General features: G+C 39.8%; 1 protein-coding gene across 1 annotated transcript in view; it reads left to right on the forward strand.

The window, feature by feature from the left end:
* Nucleotides 1-521: 521 nt before the first annotated feature.
* The window catches only part of ZFR (zinc finger RNA binding protein), an 84,931-nt gene continuing 66,396 nt past the window's right edge, over nucleotides 522-19,056 (forward strand). Inside the window, exons 1-2 of the mRNA XM_068990386.1 lie at nucleotides 522-608; nucleotides 903-1,002. Of these exons, the coding sequence (XP_068846487.1) occupies nucleotides 572-608; nucleotides 903-1,002 (137 nt within the window). The 5' untranslated portion in view covers nucleotides 522-571. The remainder of the gene's footprint in view (nucleotides 609-902; nucleotides 1,003-19,056) is intronic.

A 19,056-nucleotide genomic window follows, 5' to 3' on the forward strand; every position in this document is an offset into this window, starting at 1 on the left:
TTAGCAGCAGCAGCAGCAGCTAACGGAATGGCACACCTGCCATTCTTTTTCTCTTTCTCCCCTCCCCGTCTTTCCCTCTCCACTTCAAAGGCTAAGGACAAGAAGCAGGAATGAGAGAAATACGAAGAAAAAGAATCCAGATTAGTCCAGTTCAAATCCTGATGAAAAGTGCAAGGGTTGGAGAAGGGCTGAAAGGGAGAAAAATAAGTGCACACGCAACAGTGAAAAGAAGTGAAAAGTAAGAAGAAAAGACTGGTAGACGTCACTCTCTCCACTCACTCTCTCTGACTCCTCCTCTCGGCTGGTCCGAGGCGATTCGCCTCGGTCACCAGCGCGGAGGAAGCCAGACCCGCCTCTCTAGGAGAATGCCCACGGCCCGCCTCGGCTGAGGCCCGGCACGCGCCCGCCCGAGCCGCGAAGGCGGCGGGACTACAGCTCCCAGGGTGCCGCGCGCGGGCGCGCCTGCGCAGTGCAGCGGGAGGCGGCGGTCTGTTCTCCGCTGAGGAGGAGCGGGGCTGAGGAGGGAGGCAGCGGGTGAGAGTTCAGAGTTCAGCAGCAGCAGCCCGAGCCCATGATTCCCATATGCCCTGTAGTTTCTTTCACCTATGGTGAGTATAATGTGCCCCTCCGGGGTCCCCACCGGGCCCCTTTCCCGGCCCGGGGCGGCGGGGAGGCGCGGGGGTTGGGGCAGGCTCCGGGGAGGAGGCGGCGGCCGCCGCCACCCGGGCGTGCGAGTGAGTGAGGGAGTGCGAGGCGGGAGGGGGAGGCGGCGCGGCCGCGGCCCGGCGAGGGCGGCTTCTCACGGCGCCTCTCTCTCTCTCTACCCCTTCCCTCCCTCGGCGTCTCTGCCTCTCGGCGCCTCTTCTCCCACCATGGGACCCGACTCTCCTTGCCCGCCGCAGTGCCCAGCCGGCTGGGGGAAGATGCCAAAATGGCGACCGGCAACTACTTTGGATTCACCCACAGCGGGGCGGCGGCGGCGGCGGCTGCGGCCCAGTATAGGTAACGGCTCCCCGCTCTTTCCCTCCTCTCCCCCTGCCCCCCCTCCGCCGGGATCCCGCCGACGCGACACCCCCGCGCCCGCCCCCACTCCCTCCGCCCCCGCAGTCCCGGCCGGTGGCAGGCCAGGCCCACGGCCTCTCCCGGCCCGGGGCTGGAGCGAGGAGACGGCGAGGCTGGGGGCCGCGGAGGGCCGCCCGGGCCTTCGGCGGCCCCGCAGCTAAAATGGCCTCCCGCGGCTTCGGAGCCGCGCCGCCGCCGCCGCCCCCGCCCGGCGGGCTGAGGGAGGGAGCGGAGGCCGAGGTCCCTGCGGTCCCCCCGCCCCCGCGGGCCGGTCCCCACCTCCGATCCCCCTCCCACCTGGGGATGGAGAGAGTGGGCGAGGGCTTCTCTGAGGGAGTGGGGGTCGCCCCGGCCCGCGCGCTGCCTCTCCTCGCCGGGTGTTCGGGCCCCCGAGCCCAGATAACGCGTCGTTTTCTCGGCGCCTTCTCCTGCGTCCCGTGATCTCACCTGGCTCTCCACCCGAGCCCCGCAAAACCAACTGCGGGTGTCATCGCATTCATTTGGTTGATTTCGTTTTCCCTGTGAGGGGAGAGGTAAACACTCCAACCACCTGTGAATTGTGTAGCTGGTAGACTGGAAAAGATGCGCGAAGTTTCTAGTGCTGACAAATGAGTCCACTGCCTTGTTGCAGCTATTGTGATTAGGCTCCAGGTGGGCCAGTAATTCCCCTGGGTGGGTCTTTCTCCTCCCGAGAAATGAAAAGGGCTAGTGAGGTACAGAGTTAGTGAAATGCCCCATATGAAATCTCTACCTTAAGGGAAGCTCTAATTTCTGAAATGTCTGTAGTTCGTTATATATCTTCTCAAAAGAAAGAAAACTAGATTTTGTTACTTTTGAGTCATTCTGAGAGGCTCTAGATTCAGGCATACAGGCCTCCTAAGTGATGAACTTTTTATATATAGAAAGATTATATTAGATATCTGTGTAGTAGGCAGTTTAAAACCTAGATAGTTTTCTCACGTCATTCACTTAAGGAGGCGGGTGTTCTAATGGAAAGGACATCACTGGGAACCAGAAGACCTGAGTGCCAGTCTGTTTTGCTCCTGGTTTTATGACAGTGGGAGTATCTCTTAATTGAGCTGTCATTTTCCTCATCTGTAAAATAAGGCTGCCTTTTGTGGTTAAAACTTGTAATTCTGAAACACAGTTGCCATATTTCATGGAATAATAAGATGCTATGTCTTGGAAGCACTTCTCTGGTGGCTAGGCGGTAAAGAATCCGCCTGCCAATACTGGAGATTCGGTTCGACCCCTGGGTAGGGAAGATCCTCTGGAGAAGCAAATGGCATCCCACTCCAGTATTCTTGTTGGAAAATCCCATGGAGAGAGGAGCCTGGCGGGCTACAGTCCATGGGGTTGTAAATGAGGCAGACAGGAGTAGCAACTAAACACGACCATATATTGTAAAGAAAAGGGTGTCATTATTTTATGTATCACTTAAAAAAACCGCACAACCGATTGAAATCGCTCAATGCTTAAGACACCATTGATTTTTAAGAGATATATAAATATTTTATTGATGAAATTGAAATTTACTAATTGTTGAATGCCTTGAACGCATGTGGCGTATTTTACAAGTCCTTTTACCTTGAAGCTTACTTGCAGAAAAAGGACTGAGATGACAGATTATTGGAGCAAAAACGTTTAAAAAAAAGTCTTTGCTTACAAGTTGTGATCGTTAAACACTGGTGAAGTTTCAGCTACTTTAAACAGCTGATAATGTTCATGAAGGGAGAAAAATCAAGCCATTTTTCTTTCTGTGGAAAATAGGAGATAACTAATGAGCATCTGTGTCATATATCTACTGGTACCAAGTACTATGTGTTCTAGACAAGACTATTTAACCACTACATTTTAATTGTTTAACACTATTTTTCTGTTATACTGTTCACAGAGTGATGATAGATTTGTTGGATTATTTATTAACTGTTTACTGAAAACGTAGTGAGTTCTTTGTGGCAGTTTTGAAGGTTTTTTTCCTAATGCAAATCTATAGATAGAAATGAGGGCAGGAAATGCCGATTTAAAGGTACTTAATCACTTTTTGATGAAAATATTTGCATATATGTATTTTATCCCAGTATAGGAAGCTATTACAGAATTTCTGTATCTAGTTTTTTTGGGTTTTTTTTTTTTTTTACTTTGAATCTTAATAGTTTTAGTAAACTGTTAGGTCAATCCAAAATATTAAACATTGTTACATATTTATGTGTGTCTAATACGGAAGACCTGGGTTCCACCCCTGGGTCAGAAAGATCTGGAGAAGGAAATGGCAACCCACTCCATTATTGCCTGGAGAATACCATGGACGGAGGAGCCTGGCAGGCTACAGTCCATCGGGTTGCAGAGTCTGACACGCATGAGCGACTAACACTTTAATGAGAAAAGACTAGTCTTTTGACATTACTTATTTATGTATATATTGGCAAAGCTAATTTTTAAGATACTTTATCCTTGTACATAACATGGTACATGGAATTGTTTGTTTTTAATGGAAAGAAATCAGATTCAGTAATGCTAATACTTGTTCAAGGATGATCAACAAATAATAGTAAAAGCATATGCAAAAAATGGAGTGATGATGTTCATCTTTCTTCCTGTCTAGAAATCATTAAAATACAACTTTCAGACATGGAAGACCACAGATTACTTATCAAAAAATTTTTTTTTCTTTTAATTTAAAGGATATAAACTCAAGGAAATCTTAAACATTTACCTGTTGGATTACATGAATAACTGGCTTCACTTGTAGAGTACAGATAGCTGAAAGTAACTGTTTCTTAAGTCTAGGTTTAATTGTGGTTCTTAGTTTTCTTAGTTACAGCTATGTAAAGTGTTTGATTAAATTTATTTTAAGTTTAAGCTTTCTTTTTGCTTATTAGTATTTGAGATTTATAATGGTATGCTAAATGGCAAAGTTCTTTAAGAGATGTTATAAGAATCTAAGTCCTGCTACTAATAATTTTTAGATAAACCAAGTTTTTCTTTTGTATAATGCATATTAGATATTTTGTGATAAGCTTTTACTCAATCTTTGTGCTACATGTTCCATCAGCTACTGAATAATTTTTCTTCCTGCTTTCTGTATTTCTTTTTTTTTTCTTTTTGTATTTCTTCTAACGCTACTAAATAAACCTACGTGCCATTTGGCCACTATTGCAAATGTAATCTTTTCATTTTCTTACCATTCATGTGCTTTTTCCCCTCTTGGAAATTATAAAATCAAAAAAATTATTAATTATTGTGTTTGTATGTATATGTTTCTGATAGAATATTTATTAGGGGTGTGCAGGACAAAGCAGATTTCAGGCATGGTGAAAAAAATCGGAATGGCTTCATGGCAGAAAGAGAACTTGGTTGGATAGGTACCTGCTTCATTCAGTACAGTACTTTTTTTTGTTTGAGAATATATACTTTAAAACTTTTAGACATAATTTTATAATAAATTTTGGAGAAAACCATTTTAACAGTTGTAAGGACTTACTGTAGCAAAGAATGTGAGAAACATAATTCAAGTGGAAAAAACTTGCTAAAAATTAATGTTTCATAGGATCAAATCAGTTTTTTTCCTCTCTTACTGGGAGTTATACAGAAGTTCTCATAGAAGTTCTTCAGTTTTTTAAGGAATTTTGTGGCATAAACAAATACACTATATGTAATACAAACTAACGTAATCCCATTATAGTTTACTAGTAATAGGACATAATCTTTTCTTTGAGAGTTTTAAACAGCCAGTTTCTCTTATTCCTTAGAAAAGCCATGGATGTTTCAGTTCTTGTCACCTTTCTATCTACTCAAGATACTTGTCTGTTTCCTGCATAACCTGAATCTTTAGTTTGTGCTTAAACTTTCTTTGTTCTGTCTATAATTCTTATCTGAATGTTATTCTACCTTTAATAAAGTTAGCTATTTAAAATAATCATTTGGCAACATTTTTTACCCTTTTAATATCTAGAATTTATTGAGTGTAAAAACTTGAGTAATGACTATATAGCGATCCGAGATAATTGCCCCCATATCTTAGAATAATAATATTCTTAAATAATAAATGCTTAAGTGGATTTTGACTGTTGTCTGGATATTAGCTTAAACATCTGCTAGTCATCTCATCTAGTGATTCTTGAGATGTCTTTTGGACATCTGTTCTTAAAGGATGAGTATCTCTTCACATCACTAAGGTAACTTGGATAGGCTGATTAAGCAGTGAATTTTCTTTTTTTTTTCTTCTCTTTTTTCCTTTTTATTGGAGTGTAGAGTTAAGAATATTGTATCTTGGAGGAAAGAATAAAAGTAACACTAGTAAGGTCACTAACAGAGACTGTGAAAAAACCAGATGAACAGGTTTTTGAAACCAATGTTAGTGATGGAAATTTACTGGCTCTACCGAAAAAAATTTACTGCAGCTGCTAATTATATTAACTCTTCCATTGTTGAATTAGAGATCTTAGGGTTCATATTGCATGAATGAATTTGAAATAATGAACAGTTTCTTTCCAAAAGGATTAGTGCTATTACAGGGATGTGTCCTGTATGTGTTATTAATAGCCTTAAGGGCAGTGTGAGCCAAAATAGCACTCTATAGAATGCTTAAAGAGTATTCTTGACTGTGCTTTTGCTTTTGTAGCCTGCTTCACAGTATACTATAATGAAAAGGGAATGAGCTAGTCACACTTTGGATTTGAATCTCTGTCTCTTTAGGCACTTGTCCAAGTCTCTTAATTTTTCTACGACTTGGTTTCTTCAGCTGACTTGCTTTGAGGTGAAGATTAAATATAAAACTTCCTGGCCTAGTGCCTAATTTTCAATAGGTACTTTACCCATGTTAGTTTTCAGCAGAGATTTGCATGATAATATTAAAAGTGTTCTAAAAGCTATCCTTAGTTGATATCTATCCTGCATTTAATATATGAAGTTTCATCATCTCAGTGGAGAAGGAAATGGCAACCCACTCCAGTGTTCTTGCCTGGAGAATCCCAGGGACGGAGGAGCCTGGTAGGCTGCCATCTGTGGGGTCACACACAGTCAGACACAACTGAAGCAACTTAGCAGCAGCAGCAGCATCTATCTCAATGTTAAAAGTAGGTACTTGAGTATCAGTTGACAGCCTCAGTTTCAGTGTCAGTTTAATAGAGACCTCCAAATTTTTAATTACTTGCAAGTAACATGATTATAATTAACAGACAAATATGAGAAATAGTAAGAATTCAGATTTCCTGCATCTAAGATCAGGGAAATATTGGTAACACTCATGTTTCATCAATGTCAGATAATTATATTTCAAATAAGTTCTTTGTACATAGCCATAAAATCTATTAAGTAGATCTAAAACTAATGAGATAATGCAAAACATTTTAAGGAAAAAATAGGCTATAAAGAACATAAAAGAAGACATAACATGAAGATGGGCTGTGTTCATGGAGTGAAAAAAAATCAATACTATCAAGTTAATCAGTTTTCTCCTGAGTAGTCCGTATATTTAATGTAATTCCAATAAAAGCCACAGCAGACTTTTTGGGGTAACTTGATAAAGAAATTCTTATGTTGACAGTGAAGAGAGTATTTGTCCAAAAGTAGTCAAGACAGTCCTGACATGATATCATGCATATTAGCAGGGACCAAAAGACATTAAACAGGAAAATGTGGTTTTGGTAGAGGGACAGACAGATCGTTGGCTTACAGTAGAGATCCCAGAAATAGATGTGTGCTTATGGGGAGTGGATTAGAATATATGGCTGTTTAAGTAGAGATACTTTTCAAAAAAAACAAATCAGCCAAATTTTTATTCAGAAATAAATAATCAGAATAATCAGAAAACAGTCCTTCGGCTTGTAAATGTAGTAACTGACAAAGTATGTTAGAATTACTAGAAAGAGATTAAAGGTGGTACTTATCCATACATTGTCCTTGGCATCACTCTATCATAACTGGGGTCGTTGTTCTAAGAACAGCATTGCTTAAGTGTTTTGTGAAAGCTGTGTACAGTGCAGCTCTTAATTCACCCTTACACAGGGCCAATTATTGAAATAAAGAACATTTGACTTTTGGGGTTTTTTTATTATTAGTCTCCTCATGTAATAAGTACATTAAAATGCATTTGTAGGGAGTAACTTGCAGTACGCATAGTTCCTGCTCTCAAGGAGTTTACTCTGCTGGAAAATGAGAGTAGGGGCAGGAATACCTACAGGTAACTCTGCCATGGTAACAATCGTACTGACTTTAAATAAAAAACTTAAATGGGGAATTGGAGCATTTCAGCTATGGGGTCTGAGGTAATCTCCATGGTATTCTGAAAATCAAGGCAGGGTCATTTTAGACAAAATGTGTTGGCCAAGGCAAGAAGAAATTAAATTCTTTTTTGGTTTGTGTAGGTTTTTTTGGACACACCATGTGGCATGTAGGGATCTTAGTTCCCCAGGGATTGAACATGTGCCCTCAACAGTGAAAGCACTGAGTCCTAACCACTGGACTGCCAGGAAATTCCATGAGTTAAATTCTTAATATGGTTGGTAGTTGGTGGGTTCTGAAGTCCTGGCTCCCTCTACCAGTTTCCATGTGACATTGGGCAAACAATCCTTTGGTACTTGAGTTTCTTCATCTATAAATTAGAGATAATACCAATAATTATCTCACAGGATTGAAATTTTTTGAAAAATTCTCCCTTGAAGTGTGATATATATGAAAAGAAAACATATAATAAGAGTATAGCTTGATGAAATGTCAGAAGCTGGGCACCACTGTATAACCAGCACCCAGACCAAGAAACAGCATTATCAGCATCCCAGGAGGCCTCTACGTTCTCCACTGTGGTTTGAGAATTCAATGAGATAACATTTGTAAGGTGCTCAGAATATTCAGTAGGCATTTGGAAATGAGCTCAGAATTGGGATAAGGGTCGTAGTGTAAATGTGAATATTAGCCATATGGTGGTGAATCCACCATTGTAGCTGTGAGTATGGATGAACCAGAGGAACTACTTGTCATGCACCAAACATTTAAACATTTAGTAAACTTTTTTTGAATGAGTGGGGGAAAAAAATAGAGTCAGGGTTACAAATTTGGGGAACTTCGGTGTTGAAAGTAGAGCCAGAGAGAGAAACAAATAACTGGGCCAGGGTGGTGGTGAACAGACCTAGGAGAATGTAGTGTTCATAAAAACTAAAAGAAGATAAAGTAGTCAGCAATATTAAGGCTTTAGAGAGGCCAAGTAAAGAATTGACAGTTATCAAAATCATTGCTTTAATTTTCATGGGCAGCCATTATAGAAACACTAGAATCAAAGAAAAGCATAAAATTTTGCATAAAATAGGTTTTGCAGTCTAACTTAGTATTCAAATAATTTTTTTTTTTTAATTTGTTGAAGTATGGTTGATTTACAAGGCTGTATTTCTGCTGTACTGCAAAGTGGCTCAGTTATATACACATTCTTTTTTATGGTCTTTTCCATTGTAGTTTATCCCAGGATATTGAATATAGGTCCCTGTGCTCTACAGTAGGACTTTGTTGTTTATCCACAAATAAATTATTGAGGGTCCTAGAGAATAAATCGGCTTAAAGTATTGGGAGGCACCGTGTTTAAAGATAAAAAAAAAGTGAAAATAAAATTTTGAATTAATTTTTTATTTCTTGAAAAAGATAATATAGTGTATAATTGCATTATACTGGTATAGTAGTCTGCATTAAATGGGCAGAGAACTTGAAATTTGAAGAATGATACTTTTTGATAGAAAAAACAATGAGCCTTTTAAAAATACATATAAATGAGGGCAAAGAGTGATATGGTTTATGAAGATGACTTTATTGCTTCTTTCACTACCCCAGTTCCACCCATCCCAAACCAGTTTTTTACTATAAGCAGACATAGTCATTATAAATTTAATCAAAATACTCTTATGCTTAAAATCCTTCATTTGCTAACCTTTACTTTCAGAATAGCTGGTTATCCTAGCTTTACATTTAGAGGATTTGGGGGTCTTATTATATAAACTTACAGTTCATTATTCAGATGATATCCAAAAAATTCTGAAAAAATACTAGTAAAAAGAAAAACTGACATGAAGAGTAGGTTGTTGCTCATTGTTCAGTTGGGTCTGACTCTTTGCCACCCCATGGAGTGCAGCACACCAGGCCTCCCTGACCTTTACCATCTCCCAGAGCTTGCTCACACTCATGTCCATCGAGTAGGTGACACCATCCAGCCATCTTGTCCTCTGTTGTCCCCTTCTCCTCCTGCCTTCAGTCTTTGCCAGCATCAGGGTCTTTTCTAATGAGCAGTTCTTTGCATCAGGTGGTGAAAGTATTGGAGCTTCGGTATCAGTCCTTCTAATGAATATTCAAGATTGATTTCCATTAGAATTGACTTGTTTGATCTCCTTGCAGTCCAAGGGACTCTGAAGAGTCTTCTACAAAACCACAGTTCAAAAGCATCAATTCTTCGGCACTCAAGCCTTCTTTATCGTCCAACTCTTTACATCCATACGTGACAACTGGAAAAACCATAGCTTTGACTAGATGGACTTTTGTTAGCAAAGTAATGTCTCTGCTTTTTAATTTTCTATGTTGGTCATAGCTTTTCTTCCAAGGAGCAAGTGTCTTTTAATTTCATGGCTGCAGTCACCATCTTCAGTGATTTTGGAGCCCAAGAAAATAAAGTCTGTGACTGTTTCCATTGTTTCCCCATCTATTTGCCATGAAAGGATGGGACCAGATGCTATGAACTTAGGTTTTTGAATATTGAGTTTTAAGCCAGCTTTTCCACTCTCCTCTTTCACCTTCTTCAAGGGGCTTTTTAGTTCCTCTTCACACTCTGCCATAAGGGTGGTGTCATCTGCATATCTGAGGTTATTGGTATTTCTCCCGGCAATCTTGATTCCAGCTTGTGCTTCATCCAGCCCAGTATTTCTCATGCTGTACTCCGTATGTAAGTTAAATAAGCAGGATAACAATAAACAACCTTGACGTACTCCTTTCCCAATTTTGAACCAATCTGTTGTTCCATGTCTGGTTCTATTGCTTCTTGACCTGCAGACAGGTTTCTCAAGAGGCAGGTGGGGTGGCCTGATATTTCCATCTCTCTTAAGAATTTTCCACAGTTTGTTGTGATCCACAGAGTCAAAGGCTTTAGCATAGTCAGTGAAGCAGAAGTAGATATTTTTCTGGAATTCTCTTGCTTTTTCTGTGATCCAACAGATGTTGGCAGTTTGATCTCTTGTTTCTCTGCCTTTTCTAAATCCAGCTTGCACATCTGGAAGTTCTCGATTCACATACTGTTGAAGCTTACCTTGGAGAGTTTTTAGCATTACCTTGCTAGCATCTGAAACGAATGCAATTGTGCAGTAGTTTGAACATTCTTTGGCTCTGTCTGTCTTTGGTAGGTGGGATGTAATTTTTTTTAGTTTCACCTCTGTAAGTATCCATACCTTTCTCTGAAGAAATGTTAATATATTTGAGATATAATGAAAGATGTATTTTTCTTGAGTATAGGAAGTTATAGAGCACTTTGGTTTAATTTATGGTATCCATCAGCTTTAATTATACCCAATAGCTTGTTTCTTTTTTGAGTAATTCTGTTTACAAATACTTACAAAGATTAGCATTGCATGACTTTTTCTTTTAAGTGTCTTCCAAAGAAAACGGTTTGCTTATTTTCAAAATGGAATAAAATTTATTTTATCTCAATTACCATATGGATCCACTGGATCTTTTTTTATAAGTCTAAGATTTATCTTAGTGATCTTGTTTTTCTGTTTCTTAAAACATTTTGCTATTTTGTGATCCTAAAGATTATTTTCTGTTTACTCATCATTTATTTCCAGCTATGCTATGAAAAAAAAAAAAAGTAATACAATAGCAAAATGGTTTTGGAAGCACCTCGAAGGATGGTATGGTAGTGAAATAAATGGAAGATATTTCATTGCCCAACATTTTGCATCTTTCAAGATGGTATGAAAGAAGAGAGAGACACTACCTTTAATTGTTGGCTTTTAGTTTTCCTTCAACACAGTTGGGGAGTCAGAATTAGTCATTCTGTGTTCATACTGTCAAAGGATAAGAAAGTTAACACAAGAAAATATTTGATAGTTATTACATAAATAACATGAATGCAAGAACAGAGTGACACTACTCAAGACAAATGATAATGGTAAAATTGATTGCATGAGCAAAATCTCAGCTTAAGGGTCTTTAGATACCATATCCTAGATCAGGGATCCCCAACCCCCAGGCCACAGACCATTAGGAATCAGCCACACAGGAGGTGAGTGGCAGGCCAGTGAGGGAAGCTTCCGTCTGTGTTTAACAGAGGCTCCGATCACTCCCTTTAAACCTGAGCTCCACCTGCTGTCGGACCTGCAGAAGTATTAGATTCTCTTTGCAGCTCCTCCTGTGAGAATCTAATGCCTGATGGTCTGAGGAGGGGCTGAGGTGATGCTAGTGCTGGGGAGCCACTGTAAATACAGATTATTATTAGCAGAGAGATTTGACTACACAGAGACCACAATCAGTAGCTGGACTGCACAGAGACCACAATCAGTTGCGTGCAGACTCCTGTCAGAACCCTATCAGTGAGTGGCAATTGTATGTGTGCATGCTAAGTCACTTCAGTTGTGTCCGACTCTTTGTGACCTTGTGGACTGTAGCCTGCCAGGCTCCTCTGTCCATGGGATTCCCCAGGCAAGAATACTAGAGTGGGTTGTGTTTTCTCCTCCAGGGGATCTTCCCAACCCAGGGATCAAACCTGCATCTCTTCCATCTCCTGCATTGGCAGGCAAGTTCTTTACCACTAGTGCCACCTGGGAAGCCCAGGTAGCAATTGTATAATTATTTAATTATATATTATAATGTAATAATAATAGAAATAAAGTACACAATAAATGTAATGCACTTGAATCATCCCAAAACCATCCTCTCCCCCCATCTGTGGAAAAACTGTCTTCTATGAAACTGGTCCCCAGTGCCAAAAAGGTTGGGGACCACTGTCTGAGATGAGTTTCTTCACACTGAAGAATCAGTAAATGAACAATGTATTTCTAAGGATAAAAAAAGAAAGTACTCTCATCTAGTTAATAAGAAGGACTTCATTATGTAATATTCCGTGACAATATTAGGAACATCCCATTTTGCTAGAAGTATATGTGGCAGAAATCTTTCTTGTTTTGTGATGTTTGTGAACTAAAATTTACTTGATATGATGCGTTAGTGGACAGATCTTCAAGGGAGATTATGTATACAAAGGTAGTTGGAAGGAAATAGATGGTGTAGAAATTTAAAAATTCATTAGATTATTCCAGAACAAAAAATTGATGTTTTACAATTATGAATCAAATATGGTCATCATCATCATCTCTCTATCTCCAGAAAAATATGAGCCATAAAACATTTCAAACTTTTTAAAGCATTGTATATTGACAATTCAGATGTAGGAAGAACCACCGAAGTAATGAAGAGTTGGAACTCACTAGAGAAATACTTAAAATGTGGAACTAGCATTTACAGATGGACATGTTTCATGTTTATGCATTAAAGTTGATGAGCAGTTATGTTTAGAAAACATGGTCCATTTTGTCTATATGTGGAATAAGAATTTTAATTTATAATTCATATTGAAATTTTTCTATTAGTTTTTCATTATCCCTTATTCTTATGTAAATAGTCAAATAACCTCAAAAATACCGAAAAGGAGAGAATGAGGTTCAGTGGATCCAAATGACATTTCTCCTGGTGGTAGCTCAGCTGGTAAAGAATCCACTTGCAATGCAGGAGAGACCCTGGTTGATTCCTGGGTCAGGAAGATCATTGGAGAAAGGATAGAAATACCCACTTCAGGATTCTTGGGCTTCCCTGGTGGCTCAGATGGTAAAGAATCCACCTGCAATATGGGAGACCTGGATTTGATCCCTGGGTTGGAAAGATCCCCTGGAGGAGGGCATGGCAACCCATTCCTGTATTGTCTGAAGAATCCCCAAGGGCAGAGGAACCCGCAGTCTACAGTTGATGGGGTTCCTAAGAGTCAGACATGACTGAGCGACTAAACACAGAACAGTACAACACTGAGAGCTAAAAGATCTCGAGAAAACTGTTAACAGTTCATATGGTATGTAACCATCCCTCTCCCTTGTAGTCTATAAATCTAATGAGTTGGTAGAAATGGCAGGAGTGGTTATTTTATTTGTTCTAGTTTTTAAGAAGAAAATAGAGCCTGAATTTATTCAGTATTCAGTTCAGTCGCTCAGTCATGTCTGACTCTTTGTGACCCCATGGACTGTAGCACACCAGGCTTCTCTGTCTGTCACCAACTCCCGGAGCTTACTCAAACTCATGTCCATAGACTTGGTGATGCCATTCAACCATCTCATCCTCTGTCGTCCCCTTCTCCTCCCGCCTTTGATCTTTCCCAGCATCAGGGTCTTTTCTAAGGAGTCAGTTCTTCGCATCAGGTGGCCAAAGTATTGGAGTTTCAGCTTCAACGTTAGTCCTTCCATTGAACACGTAGGACTGATTTCCTTTAGGATGGATGGGCTGGATCTCCTTGCGGTCCAAGAGACTCTCAAGAGACTTCTCCAACACCACAGTTCAAATGGATCAATTCTTTGGTGCTCAGCTTTCTTTATAGTCCAACTCTTAACATCCATACATGACTCCTGGAAAAACCATAGCTTTGACTAGACGGACCTTTGTTGGCAAAGTAATGTCTCTGCTTTTTAATATGCTGTCTACATTGGTCATAACTTTTCTTCCAAGGAGCAAGGGTCTTTTAATATCATGGCTGCAGTCACCATCTGCAGTGATTTTGGAGCCCAAGAAAGTAAAGTCTTCCACTGTTTCCATTGTTTCCCCATCTATTTGCCATGAAGGGATGGGACCAGACGCCATGATCTTAGTTTCCTGAATGTTGAGTTTTAAGCCAATTTTTTCACTCTCCTCTTTCACTTTCATCAAGAGGCTCTTTAGTTCTTTGCTTTCTGCCATAAAGGTGGTGTCATCTCTCCCAGCAATCTTGATTCCAGCTTGTGCTTCATCCAGCCCAGCATCTCTCATGATGTACTCTGCATATAAGTTAGATAAGCAGGGTGACAATATACAGCCATGACGTACTCCTTTCCCGATTTGGAACCAGTTTGTTGTTCCATGTCCAGTTCGGTTTCTTGACCTGCATACAGATTTCTCACAGATCAGGTGGTCTGGTATTCCCATGTCTAAGAATTTTCCACAGTTTGTTGTAATCCACGCAGTCACAGGCTTTAGTGTAGTCGACAAACCAGAAGTAGATGTTTTTCTGGAACTCTCTTGCTTTTTCAGTGATCCAGCAGATGTTGGCAATTTGATCTCTGGTTCCTCTGCCTTCTCTAAATCCAGCTTGAACATCTGGAAGTTCACAGTTCACGTAGTGTTGAAGCCTGGCTTGGGGAATTTTGAGCATTACCTTTCTAGCATGTGAGATGAGTGCAGAACGTTCTTTGGCATTGCCTTTCTTTGGGATTGGAATGAAAACTGACCTTTTCCAGTCCTATGCCCACTGTTGAGTTTTCCAGATTTGCTGGCATATTGAGTGCAACACTTTCACAGCATCATCTTTTAGGATTTGAGATAGCTCAGCTGGAATTCCATCACCTCCACTAGCTTTGTTCGTAGTGATGCTTCCTAAGGCCCACTTGACTTCAAACTCCAGCATGTCTGGCTCTAGGTGAGTGATCACGCCATCGTGGTTATTTGGGTCATGAAGATTTTTTTTTGTATAGTTCTTCTTGCCACAGAATATATTCTATATTCTTCTTAATATCTTCTACTTCTGATAGGTCTGTAACATTTCTGTCCTTTATTGTGCCCATTTTGCATGAAATTTCTCTTGGTGTCTCCAGTTTTCTTGAAGAGATCTCTAGTCTTTCCCATTCTATTGTTTTCCTCTATTTCTTTGCATTGATCACCAAGGAAGGCTTTCTTCTGTCTCCTTGCTATTTTTTGGAACTCTGCATTCAAAGGGATATATCTTTACTTTTCTCCTTTGCCTTTAGCTTCTCTTCTTTCCTTAGCTATTTGTAAGACTTCCTTAGACAACAGTTTTGCCTTTTTGCATTTCTTTTTCTTGCGGATGGTCTTGATCCCTGCTTCCTGTACAATATCCCGAGCTTCTGTCCATAGTTCTTCGGGCACTCTGCTTATCAGATCTAATCCCTTGAATCTATTTGTCCCTTCCACTGTATAAGCATAAGGGATTTAATTTAGGTCAAACCTGAATGGTCTAGTAGGGAACTAATTCCTTCAATTTAAGTCTTGTTGGCAACAAGGAGTTCATGATCTGAGCCACAGTCAGCTCCTGCTCTTGTTTTTGATAACTCTTAAGAGCTTCTCCATCTTTGGCTGAAAAGAATATAATCAGTCTGATTTCTGTATTGACCATCTGGTGATGTCCATGTTTAGAGTCTTCTCTTGTGTTGTTGGAGGGTGTTTGCTGTGACTGGTGCGTTCTGTTGGCAACTCCATTAGCCTTTGACCTGCTTTGTTTTGTACTCCAAGGCCAAATTTGTCTGTTATTCCAGGTATCTCTTGACTTCCTACTTTTGCATTTCAATCCCCTATAATGAAAAGGACATCTTTTTGGGGTGTGTGTTCTAGAAGGTCTTGTAGGTCTTCTTAGAACCATTCAACTTCAGTTTCTTCAGCATTACTGGTCAGGGCATAGACTTGGATTACTGTGATATTGAATGGTTTGCCTTGGGAACAAACAGAGATCATTCTGTCATTTTTGAGATTGCAGCCAAGTACTGCGTTTCAGACTCTTCTGTTGACTATGATGGCTACTCCATTTCTTCTAAGGGATTCTTGCCCACAGTGGTAGATATAATGGTCATCTGAGTTAAATTCACCCATTCCAGTCCATTTTATTTTGCTGATTCCTAAGATGTTGATGTTCACTCTTGGCATCTCCTGTTTGACCACTCCAATTTGCCTTGATTCATGGACCTAACATTCCAGCTTCCTATGCAGTATTGCTCTTTACAGCATCAGACTTGGCTTATATCACCAGTCACATCCACACCTGGGATATTTAATCCAGATATTTAACCATCTTTCTCCCTTGTAGTCTACAAATCTAATGAGTTGGTAGAAATTGTAGGATTCGTTATTTTATTGGTTCTGGTTTTTAAGAAGAAAATAGAGCCTGAATTTAAGTTTCTTCCAAAATTCTGCAGTGATGCAGTTATTGTTTTAATAGCATTGTAAAGGTAATAGAGCATGACATAGCAAGTTTAAGGAATAGCTAAAGGTTATATGTCTTTTTTCATCATTCTTAACATTATTAAATATAAAGAAGATAAATTTGACAGAAGTTTTGTAGACATAGAAAATCCTATAATTTGACCTAGAAGAGTCCAACAATGTTGAACATTAAATTTGGGCTAATGGAAAGGTTGTGTTTTGTGTGCCAAAAGAAGGAAAAAAATGTTTTATCAGTTACTTTACTGTGTTATCCAAAGTTGAAACAGATACACTCAACAGAGTAAAAAACACACATTTAATAATATAAGTGACAGAAGCTACCTACATTTTCTTGAGATTATTTTTCCCCTCATGGCCTTTCAAGGTCAGAAAATTAAACATTCTGCATCTGCCCTATGGTGGTTCCTCTAGAAATTTCACATTTTTAATTTAAAGTTAATTACTTCCCCGGTGGCTCAGACGGTGAAGCGTCTGCCTACACTGCAGGAGACCCAGGTTCAATTCCTGGGTCAGGAAGATCTCCTAGAGAAGGGAATGACAACCCACTCCAGTATTCTTGCCCCCCACCCGCCACAAAAAAAAGGGGGCTCAAAGAAATATTACTGGAGAAGGCAATGGCACCCCACTCCAGTACTCTTGCCTGGAGAATCCCATGGACGGAGGAGCCTGGTAGGCTACAGTCCACGGGCTCGCAGAGTCGGACACGACTAAGTGATTTTACTTCACTTCAAAGGTGATCATTACCTTTATCTGTTTAGGAAGGTACCTTTACATTACCTTCCTAAACAGAACAAGGACTTAAAATGCTTTAACTTTGATGAGTTGTGCTGATTTTGTGCTTTTGTTGTTTTTAGATTTTCTAAACCCTGTGACAGTTGTTGGACAAAATTGTCTTATATAGCCAGTGATTATTTAAATTTGCCTTCAAATTTACCTTTTTTTTTTTTTTAACTTGACGTTCATTCATCCTGAGATCATTTTCTTTCTTCCTAAAGTATATCTTTGAGAATGTCCTTTAATATGGGTTTACTAAGAACAGATTTTCTTGTTTTGTTTTTTCTTGAGACGTCATCACTTAGTCTCTAGGGAATTTTCTTCCTCAGACTAGTTATGCTTTTCACTCTTTGGTGTTTACAGTTTCACTCAGATGGATTTTGGTGAGAATTCCTTATTTAATCTTACTTTGGAGTAGTTGGGACTCCTGGATATGAGGATTGTTATATCAGACATTCTATTTAGATGTCCTCTCTCCCATTCTTTTTCTTCATTTGTAGCTCCAGTGAGTTGCAAGTTAACATTTGTTATTCTTTCCTCCTGGTCTTTTAACCTCTTTAATATCTTTCATCTCTTTGTGTGCATTCTGGGTAAGTTTTACAGACTTTTTTTTTTTTTTTTTGCCAGCTATGTCTAATCAGTTATGTGATGCCTTTCTAAGATTCTAATTTTTATGTACTGTATTTCATTTCTGGAAATTGTTTCCATTCATCTAATTGTTTTTGATTGACCTCTTGGTCTTGGTTTTGACTATGTCTTTAGTGTGCTTATTTTCTGTTTTGTATCCAATAATTCTAATAATTGTAGTTTTATCAGTTTTTAAATAATTTTACAAGCTCTTGCTCATAGTATCTTATTTCCTTATGGGTTTCATTTTTGACTGAGATCTCTTTCTTGCAGGCTTGTAGCATTAGAGAGAAATCTGGATTCTGTGGCACCTGGAAGCATTGTCAGCACAGAGATACTTGGTTTGGTGTTTTCCCTGGTCAGATAATGTGAATTCCAGAGCCCAAGCTAGGAGAGTGCTCACTTGTTAAGAATTATCAAAGAAGAGCCTTCTCTCCTTTACCTAGAGCCAAGGTTCAGACAAGAAAGTTTCCATACAGTTCTGCCTTAAAGGGGGAAGTGGGGTTTTTCCTAATTCACTTTCTGTTAGTTTCTTTTGGGGGTTCCACAGTTCTGAGCCTTTACTTCCCAATGCCTTTGATGTCTCTGTTAACACAGAAATTGGTATCTATAGCAGTTAACCAGGAGGAGATTTGGAGCCCTAGGTTTAGGCAACAGACCTCTGGCCACTCGTGCACTCTTCGTTTTAACGGACCACAAATACTGTTTCTCTGTCATAAGATGGAAGCATTTTGCTTAAAGAGGTTATAAGTAAAGAGCACAAAAATAAAGGATGAATACCATCACAGACCTTAAGTTAATGTTCTGTTTTATAATAAAATGGTGATTCTCAAACATTCAGGTTCTGGGACCCTTCTAAGATATTTATAAAATTGTTTTTATTATTGACTATGCCAAAGCCTTTGACTGTGTGAATCACAATAAACTGTGGAAAATTCTGAAAGAGATGGGAATACTAGACCACCTGACCTGCCTCTTGAGAAATTTGTATGCAGGTCAGGAAGCAACAGTTAGAACTGGACATGCAACAACAGACTGGTTCCGAATAGGAAAAGGAGTACGTCAAGGCTGTATATTGTCACCCTGCTTATTTAACTTCAATGCAGAGTACATCATGAGAAACGCTGGACTGGAAGAAACACAAGCTGGAATCAAAATTGCCGGGAGAATATCAATAACCTCAGATATGCAGATGACACCACCCTTATGGCAGAAAGTGAAGAGGAACTAAAAAGCCTCTTGATGAAAGTGAAAGAGGAGAATGAAAAAGTTGGCTTAAAGCTCAACATTTAGAAAACGAAGATCATGGCATCCGGTCCCATCACTTCCTGGGAAATAGATGGGGAAACAGTGGAAACAGTGTCAGACTTTATTTTTGGG

This window comes from Capricornis sumatraensis, chromosome 18 (genome assembly GCF_032405125.1).
Source record: "Capricornis sumatraensis isolate serow.1 chromosome 18, serow.2, whole genome shotgun sequence".
Taxonomy (NCBI): domain Eukaryota; kingdom Metazoa; phylum Chordata; class Mammalia; order Artiodactyla; family Bovidae; genus Capricornis; species Capricornis sumatraensis.